A 15,554-nucleotide genomic window follows, 5' to 3' on the forward strand; every position below is an offset into this window, starting at 1 on the left:
AACCATACCGATGTACCTATGGCCTAATGGATAAACGATTAACTCCTCACTTCCGCCACTCTACTCACAGATTGTATTGAAAAGTCATAGGCGTACTGTATAGTTGCAATATGAAATTTATGAAATACTTTATTATAAGCAGCAAGTGGGTGCATACTTTTCGAGTTATCTCGTTTAGAATATTGAATGTATATATTCAAAAGGAGGCCAAAATAACCTCTTCATTATTTTTTTTTTACAACATGCGCTTTGAAACGTTATAATATAATTATAAAAACAAAATAAACTTAACTACCCGTGTCGCATATAACAGTAAGGTAAGTACAGAGACTGTATTTACTTTTTGTGTGTCACGGCCACCGTAGGTTCTTTCGAGTCACGTGGCATAAATATTGTCAATAACGCAGTAAAACAACCACTGATGTGTATATTGTAGTGTAGTGTATGTGTCTATTGTAGTATTAAAATATTAGTGACAAGTTGACAGCAAATTAGTGCTGTAGTCAACTGGTTACGTCGTATTTACACGTTTATGTCATGTCACAGTGTCAAGTTTTCGCTTGTAACCAGGAAGTGTTTTTGATAGCTATCTAGCTAGCTCGATGTCCCCGAATTCGGAACGTCAGTCGTTCTACTGACTAATGATACCCTTGCCATGTTGGTTAAATTGCCAATATTGTAATGCTGGCCCATTCGGAACCAGAGGCTTGTCATTCCCGACAGCAGCTCATTGCCACAACGCTGGCCAAAGATGTCTCGTAATTCTAGTGGACAATCTTCGCTAGTCACTAGCCTGGCAACACTCCTTCGAAATAATGGTGAGTCTTGAGCTAAAATGTAGATATATCTTAGTGCCGCTGCAGTATAAATTGACACAGGTACATCTGAATGAAAAAGAGTATCGTAGATAAAGGCAATTGTGTCAGTTATCAGTTAAAAACTGGTAGATTTAAGATACTTTTGTCTCAGATTAATTTTTCATGATCGTGAATTTAGCTTGTTTTTTTTTATCTAAAAACTCCATTCATCGAAACTGCATGTACATTACAAAAACATGACATATTTTAGTCGGTGTTTCGTGAATTCATATAATGTATTACAGCATTCCACTTTTTAGTCAATAATCAAATTATAATAATAGAAAATATTGATATTAGTAGTATTAATAGTGGCGACACGATGGATGAGTGAATAGCACTTTCTCCTCACAGCTGTGAGGTTGGGGATTTGAATTCGAATTCCAGGCATCTGACTTGCAGCATAAGTCTTCGCCACTCACAACCTTGCCGGTTTTACAGGATGAAAAAGAACTAATCAAACTAACAAATAAGGAAAGAGAGCAAGCTAGTTTAAAAATGAAAAATATACATTAATTACATTCAAAATAAAATAGACTAATTATAAGCAAATCATTAATAATTATCCAGTTTAAAGAGTTGTATTTTAAATAACGTCTTTTAAGGTAACTACTGAAATAAAAGTGACTTTTTTTTTTTTTTTTTTTTACATTATTCTACTTGATTACGGTACCCCTTGTATATACTGTAGTACTGTATTGACAGCTCAGTTGTCTACCCGCCTCCATCTGCAGGTGAGTTAGTGCTCGGAGGCGTTAGTACACTGACCCTGGCTGCAACGAGCTTGCAGCAGCTCAACCGACTGTTCGAGCTGCATTTGCAATCCAGGAATCAGCAGCATGGCTTCCTGGCCCTCCCATCCCATCCAGCTGACACTGCATCCTTGCTTCAACTGCAGTTCCTCTTCGATATCCTCCAGAAGACAATCTCCCTCAAGGTAATTTTTAGCTGAGAACTAATGAATAGCCAATAGAATATGTATCATTTTTTTACTCTGTGATTGTGCGCGTGCGTGTGTGTGTGTGCGTGTGTGTGTGTGTGTGTGTGTGTGGTCGTGTGCGCGCTTTATGCAGCTTATTAACCCATCCAGCACAAGATTACAGTTTGGGGTGAAGATCTACCCATTCAAGTCTTTAAAGAGTTTAGAGGTACTTAACTGTATTACCTGTTTTTTTCTTAGCTATTGGTGCATTTTGATGCACATTTTGATGTTTTATTTTTTAATAAAACATCTGCCTTTGTTTCATATTTCACTTGGCAGCTGAAGAATATCCCCCCGCACTATCTAGAGGGACTCAGAGCAATCTATTCCCAGTTGGAGAGCTTCACCTGCTCAAAAAGCCTCAGCTCACTGGAGGTGCTCCCAACATGGCCGTTACTGCATCTGACAGCCCCCGTCCATGACAGCATGTGTGCGGCTTGTTTCTGCAGGAGCTGCTGTCCCTGTGCGGCGGTGACCTCAGCTCTGCACTGCCATGGCTGGAGCTCCACACGCTCAATTTCAGCTACAACTTCATTGTCTGCCTTGATCAGTCTTTAGTGAGACAAACGAAGGAATCATTTAATTTATTACCTTACATTTATTTCCACTGACACAATCTTGCTCTACTTTCCTTTATTAGAGTCTCTTGAATGTGCTCAAGACGTTGGATTTAAGCCACAATAAGATTCAGGAGTGTGCAGAATTTTTAAAGGTCAGATTGCTAGTGTTCGCCACCTGATATTGAACTGCAACCATTGTGTTTCTTCTAATGTCTTGTCCTTCCCTTCTCACAGCCTTTGAGTGAACTGGAACATTTAAATCTAGGCTACAATTGCCTTCAGAGGGCGCCAACACTTAGCATAAGCGCCAGGGTCAAACTGCTCACGCTCATCCTCAGGAACAATGAACTGGAGACAATAAATGGTAAACAATACAGAGGCCAAAACACACATGGACACTTTATGTGTCTCTTCATCAAGTTTGTGCATCAACAGGTGTGGAGCAGTTGGCATCACTACAGCACTTGGACCTGGCCTATAATCTTCTGCTGGAACATTCACAACTGGCTCCTCTCTCCTTGCTTCACTGCCTGAACACGGTGAGGCAGCACTCTTGCATCTGTCCTTACATGCCATTCTGCAGAAAGTTAAACATGCCAATCTCTCACCATAAAGTTGAACCTGGAGGGCAACCCGCTGTACTTCCAGAAGACTCATCGCACGTGTACTGTACGACACCTCTCTCCAAAGGCTGTCGGCCTCAGAGTGGGTAAAAGAAATATTGGCGACTTAAATGAAAGCATTTAAAACTCATTCAATGTATTGTTTTTTTTTTTTTTACCAGTTTCAACTCAATGGTGTTCTGCTGTCTTCTTCTGAGTTATCTGTAAGTTGTCGCCTGTAAAAATTATTTGTTAAGAGCTTCAGCTGACCAGTCTTAAAGAGGTCACTCCTTTTCCAGGTTCTCCCAAAATCTGGACAACTGATTGTCCAGGTTCAGTCGTCCCTTTCAGCAGAGTTGGAACAAAGTCAGGCAGATGTGTCAAGCGGAGCTGGAGAGCTCAGCGATAGTCTATCAGTGGGAGAAGTGCGAGTTTCACGCATTCGGAAAAAGAAATCCCGGGTACGATGAAGAAGGCTGATCTTGTGTGGTACAGTTAGCAGCTGTGATTTATGGTCTATACAGTATTTAAAACAAATAACCCTGTTTTGCACACAAAGGTTAAAGTCCGGCGAGCAAGTATCTCTGAGCCTAATGATACGGACTACCAGGCGGTGTCCTCTTCACAAGGTAGGTTATTATTGGCTGGTTCCTGCATAACAGGTACTTTGTTTTGACTTTTCTTTGTGCGTTAGGTACTTACTGACCCGGAGATAAGAAAAACTGTGAAAGCAATGCTGCAAGACTGAGCCTTGGCCTAAGTGGAAAAAGAAAAAATTGCTTGTGTAAATCCACCTGAATAGTATATGTAAAAGCAATTCAGGAATATTTATTTTGATGTTACACTGACTCAGACTTGTTTTGTAGTAATCAAAGTCCAGTTAGTCATAAGTGGTGATGTACATGACTGGTGAGGTACTGATTCCTCTGGAGTTGGATACAAAAATATAAACCCTAAGTAGAACATTAGCTTATGGTTTAATTCTGACCTTATTTGAAACACATTTAATTAAAGGGACAACATGTAAGATTGAGACTGTTTTTCATTACAAAAAAATAAATACATGTTTTTACATTTCAAAAACATGCAAATAAATGTGTTCTTTATGACCAACAGTATATTTTAAATATAATCATTGGTCTAGTTACCATTAAATTATATTACATGGGGGGTGGCACTCCTCCGGAGGCTGTCTGTCATAGCTACATGTCTGTCATAGCTACGGACAATGGTAAATGCAGCATTTTCTGCTGTCCGTAATGAAAAACGGTCTACATCTTACACATTGTCCCTTTAATATAAAAATAAAAATGTGGAGTTTCTGTTTTCAAAACGTTTTGCCGCTATCCATTTTGCATTAGCAATTAACTTGTGTGTCGTCCCTTGAGGCAGAAGGAGATAGATGAATGTCACTTCCCCTCTTCCCCTGTGACATGTATTTTAGTGGGAAATTTGCAAATTCAGCTGTTTTGATAATGTTATTGACGATGTTGGGTTTAACAAGAGAACAATTATAAAGCATGGACCAAAGAACTAAAATGGAAGATAATTTACTGGTACTTCTAATGTGTAATTTTTTTTTTGTTTTGATCTCATTCTTCACATCCAAGGGAAGGGAGAGGCAGGCCCCAGCTGCCTTGACCAAACGTCACTGTGTCAGATGAATACATTCCTACTTATTAAGTTGTGTTTGCACTGTAATGAGCTTCAGTATGTCTACTCTCTAGACATTGTACTTCCACACCAAGAGGAGATTGAGCGCATGTCAAGTTTCAGGGAGCAGCTGGGTGAGGACTGGTTGCGGTATCAGCACCACCTAGACGTGAATGCAGCATTGCCTCCTGCTAAGACTGTACATGGCTCGGAAACCATCTCCAACAGCCTCGTTACCCCTCTGTGTCTATCCCCCGAGGTTATTCCTCCACCTCTTAGCTCATCTGAGCCAAGGGTACCAATGGTAGAGGTGGAGGCAGAGGAAGAGACAGAGTCCACATTACAGTGGCCCAGCCAGAGCTCTCAGCACACTGAGTCCACTTTGGAAGACACTTCGGTGGATGGTCAAATGGTAGGCCAGATTGGCTCATCCAGTCCCACTTTGGATTCCAACAAGTCAGCAAAGGATTCCAACAAGTCAGCAAAGGAGGAGAGCGGCAATTCCAAGGAGGGAGAATACGAGGAAGACCTTGGAGGTAGTTAAAAAACACACGCACACACACACATGTTGTTATCAAACACTTAATGGAGTCTTTTTCACTGCAGTGGACCTGTGTCTGCCACTTTTGGTGGGTGTCTTATTTGACAAAGAAGAGGAAAATGAAACAAGTCAAGCTGAGGGGAGGAAGGAGGTGTTTTTGCGTGTCAAACAGAGCCATCTGCTTGAGTTAGATGTGCAGACTGGCCAGGAGAGATCTCGCCTTGAACTGGACTGCCTGGCCAGGGTGGATGCCACACAGGCTACTTGGACCCACGGGGTGAATTCGCGTTTGTGACCCTGGTGTGATTATGCTTTGTTGGCATGATTTAACTGGAAGATGAATATTTGTTTCAGGAGACCAAATCATTGTTTCCTGCTTTGGAGATTCAGTTTGACTATATCATGAAAGAAAAGAGGCGGAGATTATACGTCCTACTGGATGATGATCCACACAAAGCCCTCAAGGTTGTTAACACACATAGAACATGTAACCCCTTGGATTGTGCTGCAAAACAAATAACAATATTCTGACTCACATCTTCAACATAATCAGACGCATGTTTAATTTGTGTTACCTTCTGGACCAGGAGCTTCTTGATGTGCTGTCACCCGTGGCAGAGGCCAACCGCCATCGTGACACAGGGCTCCATCCAGGCTGTGTTCATCTCCAGTGCCTCCGTTGTGGGTCAGAGTTCATGGATGCTGGAGGTCAAGCGAGGCGCACAAGGCCTACACTGCTGGCAGAAGGTGTAGATGAGCAGGATGGCAAAGAGTTGATGGAATGTGATGAGGGTGACAAAGGTGAGCAAGCTAGGTCATGCAGAAATAGTGAGTCACTTCTTTAAAACACCCTACATTTTTTTTTCAAAATCATTTCATTCTAGAATTGTGTGTTCAAAGAGGAAGATCCTGGGTATGTTATTGAAAGACACAGTCTTCAATTTTTTCTTCATGAATCATCTGAGCTGTTCTTCCCCTCAGTCTTCTTGTGTTGGTTTTTATAATCAACAACTGACAGATAACATTATGCAAGCATCCACGTACGTGTGCGATTTGACCACAGTTGACAGGAAAGACCTGCACTGGCATGCTCACTCAACTTTGTTGTTAGATGTTTTGAAGATTGCTCACCACCAGTTAGAACTAGTTTGCTTGTAAAGTCAGTACAATGCCAGAAGTAATTTGTATGGTAGTTTACCGTGACATCCTGGCGATTATTCCAGGGTGTAACCCGCTTCTCACCCAAATTTATTTGGGATGTGCTCAAGCTCATCTGTGTACTCATTTGGACAGGCATTATGGAAAATGAATGAGTGGTTATAATGCCAGAATGTCTCCAGGCATTTTTTAAAACTACATCAGTACTGGAGGGTGTGTTCCAACTACAGAGGGATCACACTCCTCAGGCTCCCTGGTGAGATCTATTCGGGGCTGTTGGAGCAGAGGATCTGTCAGGAAGTTGAACCTCTGATTCAGGTGTGGCGGTGGAGTTTTCGTCCCGACCGTGGAACAGTGGACCATCTCTACACCCTCGGCAAGATCCTCGAGGGTGCATGGGAGTTCACCCAACCAGTCTACATGCACTTTGTTTCACCATGTTCCTCGGGGAGTGCTTCGGGAGTACAGGATACCTGACATAAGTCGAATTTGTTTCCAGTGAGGTGGGACTTAGCCGATATATATATGTATGTGTGTGTGTGTGTGTGTGTGTGTGTGTGTATATATATATATATATATATATATATATATATATATATATATATATATATATATATATATATGTATGGGTAGAATTTTATGTGCGGCTGAAGCATTGAGCGGGTCTGGTTTAGGTGTCTCAGCATTGCACCTCTGCTATTTGCAGATGATTGGAGCAGTTCGCAGACAAGTGTGAAGCGGCTGGGAAGAAGGTCAGCAGCTCCATATCTGAGACCATTGTCCACAGTTGGATCAGGGTGGAGTGCCCTCTCCGGGTCAGAGATGAGATCCTGCCCCAAGGGGAGGAGTAGGAATATCTTTAGCTTTTGGCCACGGGTGAGAGTAGGATTGAACAGGAGATCAATAGGCGGACGCTGTGCCGGTCTGTTTTGGTAAAGAAAGAGCCAAGCCAAAAGGCCAAGGTCTCTATTTACCGGTCAATCAATGTTCCTGCTGGTAAACCTCCCCTATGGTCACAAGCTGTGGGTTGTGACCGGAAGAACAAGATCGCGGATAATGAGTTTCTCTGCCGGGTGCGTTCAGTTAGAGATAATGCAAGAAGTTTGATCATCAGGGAGGGGCTCAATGTCGAGCTGCTGCTCCTTCGCTTTGCGAGGAGTCAATTCAGGTGACTCAGGCATCTGGTTAGGATGCCTCCCTGGTGAGGGGTTCCAGGCATGGCCCACCTAGAGGAGGCTGCTCACCGGAAGGAGGATGTCTCTCGGCTGTCCTGGGAATGGCAGGGAATCCTCTCGGAGGTACTTGCTGAAGTGGGTGGGGGAGAGGGAAGTCCCTGCTCAAGCTGCTACCCCCGTGACTTGAATCCGGAATACAGTGGTAGAAAATGTGTCCAAAAATGTGATGTCCTATCAGGCCTATCATTGAGTCGTGATCTGTTTAAACAGGGTGTATCAGACGTGTCATACTGAGTGGGGTAGGTTGGAAATTGTAGCGCTCCTGTGACACTGTACAGAGTGAGCAGTTAGATGACAGAATTCAATTTTTTAATCATTCAATACATGTTTTTTTTTTTTTTCTCTAGAGAACTGTAATAACTGTCCGGAATGTGGAAGTGACCACTTGATCCAGCTCGTCGGTCAGTCACTTCCTTACAGCAGTATGGCAACCCAACGCTCATTAAAGGCAGAGAATGAAGCCATAAAGGTATTGTTCATAAGTGTAAGATTTTCTCTCTATCATTACACTTTCAATTGTAGTCAACTGCACCGTTGCACTTTTCAGCAGGTGAATCCTAGCCTAAAAAGCAATCCGGAAGGAGGATCCACGACTCTGATCACAGAGAACCCCACCTCAGTCACTGCACAAGAGAGCTCATTCTACATTGGGGAGAGCGCGGCAGACACTTTCTCTCTCTCCTACAATGCTGAATGCCAAAGCAAGGAGGATCTGGCTGGCAGCTACAGCTACTCTGACATTTGTGCCACACCGCCTGGTATCAAGCCGTTAGGAAGTGCCAACTCCAGTGGTGTGTGCTTTCTTTATAAATCAATGCATTTAACTGTTGTCATTTACTGCACTTTGCAGGTCTCTTCGGCCACTATTAAAATTCATGACTAAGTATAATGAATGTACAAGCATACAGTATAAAAAAAAAAGGTCAGCTGAACATCAGTCGAGCACAAAATTGATACAAAATGTGTGTTCCTTAGATTCAACGATTCAAAGAGATTTCTTGTCACATGTATACCACAAAACCACACAGTGACATTCTTACTCAGTCCACCTCCCGAGTAGACCACATTCCAAATCGAACAAATAATTAAATATTAGGAAAAAGAATAATCCTGATGTCGCAGAGGTTGAAGTCCCCCGCTGCGATGAACACAGCGTCCGACTGCTTGATCTCATGTTTGCCAAAGTCCGGTCCACTTCTGCAATACAAAGCGCCTCCAGCTTGTCCGCCAAAACTGGTGGATTCCCCACCAGCCAGGCCTCAGCGAAATGCTAGTCCGGGTTCTTAGCGTGAGGCAGTGGACGCCAGCCAGCAGCAGGCCAGGCACCGGTGGCAGCAGTCCAGTCATTTCACCCTAGTGTGCCTCACGGCGTCCTTCATGGCTTCCTTCCCTCATGGCTTGCCTCCGCCCCAGCCAAATGGGTCAGTTGCAAAGAGCTGGGCGGCGGCAAATGGTGGAGATTTTGCCAGACCGAAGAGGCTAGCTCTTAGGAGATGAAATGTCACCTTCCTGGTGGGGAAGGACCCTGAGCTGGTGTGCGAGGCCAAGAAGTTCCGGACTCGTCTCCATACACAGCTCTGCTTTGGTGACATGGTGAATATCCCCAAACCAGCTGGTGGACACCAGCGGTAAGGGATGCCGTAAAGCTGGTGAAAAGGAGTAGTATTGCGCCTCTTTGGCCTGTGAAGCTCCGAGGGCAGCTGACGGGTATCGGCAGGCAATGCAGAATGCAGCTTCAATGGATGGATGGCTAAAACAGGCTCAACAAGCAAATTTTATAAGGTGTCTTTAACTTGCACCCCTTTCCTCCTTTAACAGATGCGCTGAGTGACGCCCTTGAGACGATCGACCATCGGCTGAAGCTTTTTCTGGATGTGGATGTCTTCGAAGAGGAAGAAGAGCTCAATTGTTTTCTAAAGGTAAGTAAATGTTGTGCTCGAGTGTAAGTTGCATTCCTCCAGACTGAATGTTTGTTTTGCTGTCAGACATCACTTGTCAGACTTGGGGAGCCAGAAGAGTTTCCATCGCTAGTGGTCGTGTCAGACAAAAGAATCTATGTCCTGGAAATGACATTGGGAGTCAGGTGAGTGGCTGAGCAACATTGAGTTCTGTGACTTGTATTTCTTTTCTTACTCATTGTGTCAAAAGTGTGTGATTTCGTAAACTCTTAAGTTCTTGACCAAAATTGTTGTTTAGCCTCCTACTGCTTTTTGGGAGTTATTGCCACTCTTTAAGTCTTACTTCAGTATGCATTCTCCCCCAGCAATGGGCAGCTCTCTGATTGGCTCCAGAAGCGTGACTGCCACCCAATCCTAGAGCTCAGCTACCTGGAGGTAGGGCTTGGGTCTCAGAGCATTCACATGGCATTTGAGGATGCGGATGGAAGGGGTGTGGCCTACACCCTCCTGGTGCGGGACAGTATACGCTGCAAACGCTTCTTTGGCCTGTTGACAGGTAAGAAGGTGCTCAGGCCAAACACGAATGGAAAACACTTCCTGTTAAACATGTGGAAAACACATAAAAGGACAGCTCGTATTGTGTGAGAAAGAAACTCACTGACCCGTTCTGCCTCCACTTGTTGCTTATCCTGCTTTCATCTGAACGTTGCTAAATGCTCTCAATCCAACATTGTCTTCTTGCCACTGAAACCCACTAATGCTATGCCATAAGTGATATGAGGCAAAGATCTGTCCCAGCCTAGTCTGTCTGCTTCTGAGACCGGAAGGAAAACCCTTGATTTGACCTCTTGTGGGGTCAGCAATGTCTGCAATACAATACCAAAAGATTAATTACAGCCTATTTGGGTTTGATGGCAAACAACTTTTTTATATTTGGCACCTTAGCCTCCACAAAATTACAGCTGTGGTTTGCCAGGCTCACGTGGAAATGATGGATGGACCCCGGGAAACAGACTCATCTTTGTGACACATCTCACATTTCACAACAGCAGGGTCGCTTCCACAGGGAAAGTTTTATGGTCCAGAAGTTATTTTGACCAAAATAATTTTTCACACTGTATTCTTCCTCCAGCTTAGTATCCGTTTAAGTCCCATTGTGATGTGTGCCATTCAAACTTGACTGTGAATCTGTGCTTTTGAAATCCACCCTGCCCCTTGTAGCTTTCAAATAGGATCATATGCTGTTGTTTGTGAAAGCTGGTTTTGCAGCTGTTTTGTGCTGCTGACACTCTGACGCAACTATCGCCTTTTAGCTGCTGCAATAGTACACCCCAAAGCAGAGACACGCTGTTGCAACAATAGTCTCGTTGACTTCTGACCTGTTTTCCGTAAAGGTTTGCATTGGACTTTTTTACCGACTTATTGATGACATTAAGTATTGTGTGTTTTGTTGTTGCTGTTTTTTTTTTTTTCTTCAAATCTGGGAGCCATTTTCTTTAATTCTGTGGGACCAGCAGAATTCTATTGTGTGCGAGGGAATAAAGGCCTTGCTCTCGTGAAGTTCTTCAGGTGGTCTTCACCTCTAGTCCAAATACGTTGAATCCTTTGTTGATGTTGTCCTTCTGTAGGAATTGTGCGTGAGATGGCACACCGGTCCAACAGCAAACTGAGGTCAATCTCAACCACCAGACTCAGTCCTCAGCACCATCTCTGGTATGAGCTCATTTTTATTCAGGCACACATCTTCTCTCTATTACAATCAGATTTCTTTTAAGACTTCATCTTGCAAGACGGCTCTGTTAAGTTAGCCGGTAAACCGCACCTTAATTGGGACCATGTGTTCTGCAGCAAGACCTGCGTATGTTGTCGTTATCTACCTTTTATTTGTATGTTTTCCTCCACTCATTAACAGTCTTTTCGCTCCTCTGGAGCTGAACAACACAAGGTAACATAAAAGCTGGATTTCAAATCGAAATACTTGCAATACGTAACTACTGTTTGCGACACTCTCAACGACTATCGAAATTATTATACTGTATCAAGATTGAAAATCCAAATAAATACCATTACCAGTCAAGTGTCAATGTATGCAGTACCATTTAACACGAAGTAGCTGGGTGGACTTGGTTGAGTTCCAGAAAGTAGTAGTGGTAGAAAAGCTTAAACAGTAATATAGAGTACCGACATATCCGACAGATGGCCACTACAATGAGCTAGACCTATACGTGGTTAGCTATTCATGAATTCACTCATTAGTAGATTTTGGAATATGAAAAACTCACCTATTTGTGGTTTTGTCTTCCAATCTAACGTTGAAGATGCCCAAAACTTTATTAAATGTGTGTTAAGTCAAGTAATATTTCCTTTCAATTTTTCAAAAACAATCTTTCAAACAGCCGAACGCCCCGCTTCCCTGGGCATCCTCTAAGCCAGGGATGCCCAATCTTTTTTGCCCCGACGTCTACTTTCCGAGCAGCCGACCTTATGTAATCTACCACGGAGGCGTTTCCAGAATACCTGTAAGGAGATATTGTTATCCCAATAGCCACTCATCCAAATATACCAATATATTATAAACTGATATATCCTCTTTTGCAGTGATATCACCAAGCAATGCGTAGTGATATTATATTTCGGTAAACACCATGAATGAAAATACACATCTGGGCTGTGTCACTCACATGTTCGGATTTGTCCAAACTGCAGTGAGAGGCTGACTCGCTCAGCTTACTTTGGCTTGCAGTGCTCATTGCTTCTGCTTTGCAGCAGGGAAGAGTAAAATGACGCAGGCAGGATAGCCATACTTACCAGGAAGTAACTCTGAAACGAGATTGCTTGTCGGCCCGGAATTGCAAGGAGACATGCGGCAAATCCGCTGCCTGTCGGGCCTCTGTGTTTTTGTCAAATAGCCAAACGTTGTGAAAAAGCCAAACATTGCTTCAAAATAAAATCAAGTCATGCACGGTACGCTTTAATTTTGAACTTCCTCCTACTACTCGATCATCTTTACCTACCAGCGTGATCCCTTTTTTCAGTAGCAGGTGAAGCTTGCTCAGCACCGCGTGATGCTGTGAGATATATAGTTTGTGTATTTTGACTGTCCGAAGTTACAAAATCTACTCTGACAAAAGAAAAATGATCATGAGCTTCATGCGCAATGCTGAACTTTTCTTTGAGACGTGTCATGACTGTCGTTTCAAAAATTTGAGACCCTCTCCAAATCATCAACATGACAAATCAGAACGCCAATTACCTTTATTTTTTCATCGTCCACCCAGTAGACTGACTGCTGGTTCAACCTTAGTTCAACTTTTGCCTCCTGCTTCAATCATCGCATTCTTAACTCAAAAGAGAGAGGCATCAGCTAAAACCATGCACACACTTTTTCAACTTCCAAAGTGTAACTGCACTGCAGGATGAGGTTTAACAATGTTTCTAGATAGTCCCATACCATGTAAAAAAAATAAAAAAAAAGGCTGACAATGTCCATTGAATGAAGGTGCCATTGTCTTTGACAAGTTGTTGCCACATGAAGCCTCAGTGACCCCAGAAGAACGTGTTGGGGAATCTTTCCATAGCTCTGCAACTTGCAGCTCCTCAAATCTTTTTCACTGAGTAGACCACTTTTTCTTTTCCGAACATGAATGGTCTGTGACTTTGTTATTTTAGTCTATTTCATAGTATTTACACTTTTCTCTCCTAATAATGTGCTTTGGTGTTCAAGCCATTTTTCCTTCACATACCGTTCTCGTGTAAGCAGTATCAAAACATTCCGTCATAAATATTTCTGTATCTGTTGGTGATTCCTAGATGAATATAGTAAAATTGCAGTCTTCAACTTCCGTTTGATGAGTCTCCGTTATCTTGACTCTCAACTTTGTGTGGGCAGTCTTTAGCCCAGTGAAACCTGCTTCGGCACACTGCACATTTTGATCGCTGTCCGTACATTGTGAAGAGGATTTGTCCTCAGTCGAGGAGTCTTACGCCAGGTCTTGCTTGTTTGTCGGTGCCGGTCCGTAACATACGCCTTTTCCTCGCCGATACCATCCCTCGACCCTTCCGCTACCGCCGAATAATCCCTTCATGTTTGACAAATGGTTAGGTCACTGCACGCCGCTAAAGCCAGCTGCCTGTCTGCCATTTCCAACCACGCTGTGTCCAGCAGCTTAAAGGCCAAAACAGCATCGGCTAACTCCGTGTTTTCTTTTTGCATTTGTGAATACTGTAGCGCTGTTGAAAATCAATGAAATAGCCCGCCAGTGACTCATTCACGTCTCTCATATTCCGGTCAAAATGGGAGTGGGCCTCATATAGTCAGTCTGTCCTCCTCTTTTAGGAAGAACCCATCAAGTTAAGCAAACGGGAGATTCATTCCGGTGTCCCCCTTTAGCTTGTCTACCAAATTTCAACTTCATGTTTCCAACTTTCATAGTGTTTGCAAAACTACTTAGACCTTTATAGACACTGCCGGTACTTTCACCCAAGCACTAGATCGTACTGAATGTTCTTTTTCTGTTTTGTTGTTTTGCTCTTTTCTTGTGCCAGGCCTCTGGTGTGTGAAGACATCCAGACAGATGTGGAGGATGGCCAGCTGCAGTTTTGCTACATTCTGGCTTTTTTTCTGCAAGGTTATCCACCTGGATCACTTCATTAATCAATAGCAAGTGCATGATATGAGGCCGCTATATGACTATTTGATTTCTCTGTTAGGAGGTATGATATCACAGGTGAAAGAAAGGTTCGTTCATTTGTGCTAGAGATGCGGGACGCCGCCCTTTCTAAAATCTTCCTCAGGCAAATGTTTGATTGTGCACACACCTGCACATATCATTGGAATTTGTAGCCTGTCATTTGAGCGTGTCCAGATCTGCCTTGTTAAGCTGATTCTTAGATTTTTAGTATTCTTTGCCAACACGCATCTTTGTTTGCCACAGAGCCCCGGACAAGATGTGAGAAAGAAAAACTTGTGACATTATAACCTGTGAGCGAAATACTCTTTTGTGGCCACGGAATAAGCGCGACTCATTACAGAACAATTTAGTAGGCATTTATATGCATCTTATATTCTAAACTTTGGCCACAATAAAAACATTTATTTGCTTTGACCTTCACCTGTTTGGGCGAAACAATTCAACGTGCAAACGAAACGAGCAAAAGCAAATGTCATCTCCCAGAAAACAGGTGGACGCCGATGACTGTGCTGGCGACCCGAGAGACTCTGTACCTGTTAAGCGAGGATCACCAGTGGGGGAAGAGCGCGAACCACTTGACGACGTTTAACGGCAACGCGGGGCCGAGTAGCGGGAGCTTCTCTGTTCTGGAAACGCTGCCTATTAGCTGTGTGAGTTCAATCCATTTGTGGTTCAATGGGGAGCACCAGATGGATGTCAAACTCTATGATGAGGTGAGCCACACTCTAAATTGTTACATTCTCAGCTGTAATTGTTTATTGACCTCTCTGAATTTCATCTACAAGACGCAGAAAGAGGAAAAGACCTGGCACGTGCGCTCAGAGAGTTTAGAGCTCTTACAGACTCTGCTAGCGTGGGTCCGAACTCAGTGGGAGGCCATGTTTGGAGTTAGGCTACAGACAACTATCCATGGCAAAGAAATATAAACAAAAAACAAAACAAGACTGCATGTTCTTCTTCAGTGAAGCCAATAGAGCGAAATCCATCTTGAGGTTGTGGATGTAAAGTGAAGCATCCCTTCTATCCTTCACTACTACTGATGTTAGGGGGACAGAACTTTTTTTTTTTTTTTTGGTACATCCTAGATTTCTGAGCAGAATGACCTCATTCACATGAGAAGCTGTCATTGCACATATGTGGGAATTCTCACACTAGTGAGAAATTGGGAGTCCTAACATCCTGCTGCTGTGAGTGTTCATGTAATTTATTTCTTTACCATTGTCTATTTTTCCTATGGGAGCAAAAATGTTTGCAAACTGTGTATAAATGAGTTCAAAGAATGCAGTCCGTCGTTGCTTTTTTATGTCTACAGTCTCCTACTTTGGGCTTTTGCCTTCAGGGGTTGCCACAACAAGTCAATCGCCTCTATCTTAGCCT

At 43.2% G+C, this 15,554-nt stretch overlaps 1 protein-coding gene across 1 annotated transcript; it reads left to right on the plus strand.

Annotated features, from left to right (window-relative positions):
- The first annotated feature begins 399 nt into the window (after window positions 1–399).
- Window positions 400–15,461, plus strand: stk11ip (serine/threonine kinase 11 interacting protein). Its single transcript, XM_088408956.1, has 25 exons — window positions 400–818; window positions 1,592–1,794; window positions 1,931–2,005; window positions 2,119–2,214; window positions 2,289–2,396; window positions 2,480–2,551; window positions 2,634–2,763; window positions 2,835–2,938; window positions 3,015–3,104; window positions 3,184–3,225; window positions 3,301–3,462; window positions 3,561–3,630; window positions 4,729–5,190; window positions 5,261–5,472; window positions 5,550–5,660; window positions 5,783–5,996; window positions 7,936–8,057; window positions 8,136–8,379; window positions 9,407–9,507; window positions 9,574–9,671; window positions 9,852–10,042; window positions 11,115–11,199; window positions 14,032–14,114; window positions 14,661–14,890; window positions 14,963–15,461. The coding sequence occupies exons 1-25, from the start codon at window positions 752–754 to the stop codon at window positions 15,101–15,103; spliced, it is 3,513 nt and encodes a 1,170-aa protein (XP_088265082.1). The 5' UTR covers window positions 400–751; the 3' UTR covers window positions 15,104–15,461.
- The last annotated feature ends 93 nt before the right edge of the window (window positions 15,462–15,554 follow it).

Source organism: Hippichthys cyanospilos, chromosome 2 (genome assembly GCF_059441005.1).
Source record: "Hippichthys cyanospilos isolate Australia breed blue-spotted pipefish chromosome 2, RoL_Hcya_1.0, whole genome shotgun sequence".
In the NCBI taxonomy this organism is placed as follows: Eukaryota; Metazoa; Chordata; class Actinopteri; order Syngnathiformes; family Syngnathidae; genus Hippichthys; species Hippichthys cyanospilos.

Coding starts and splice junctions, on each gene's coding strand:
- stk11ip (XM_088408956.1), top strand. CDS start 752: ATGTCTCGTAATTCTAGTGGACAATCTTCGCTAGTCACTAGCCTGGCA. Junction 819..1,591: donor AACACTCCTTCGAAATAATG/GTGAGTCTTGAG, acceptor CTCCATCTGCAG/GTGAGTTAGTGCTCGGAGGC. Junction 3,463..3,560: donor TTCGGAAAAAGAAATCCCGG/GTACGATGAAGA, acceptor TTGCACACAAAG/GTTAAAGTCCGGCGAGCAAG.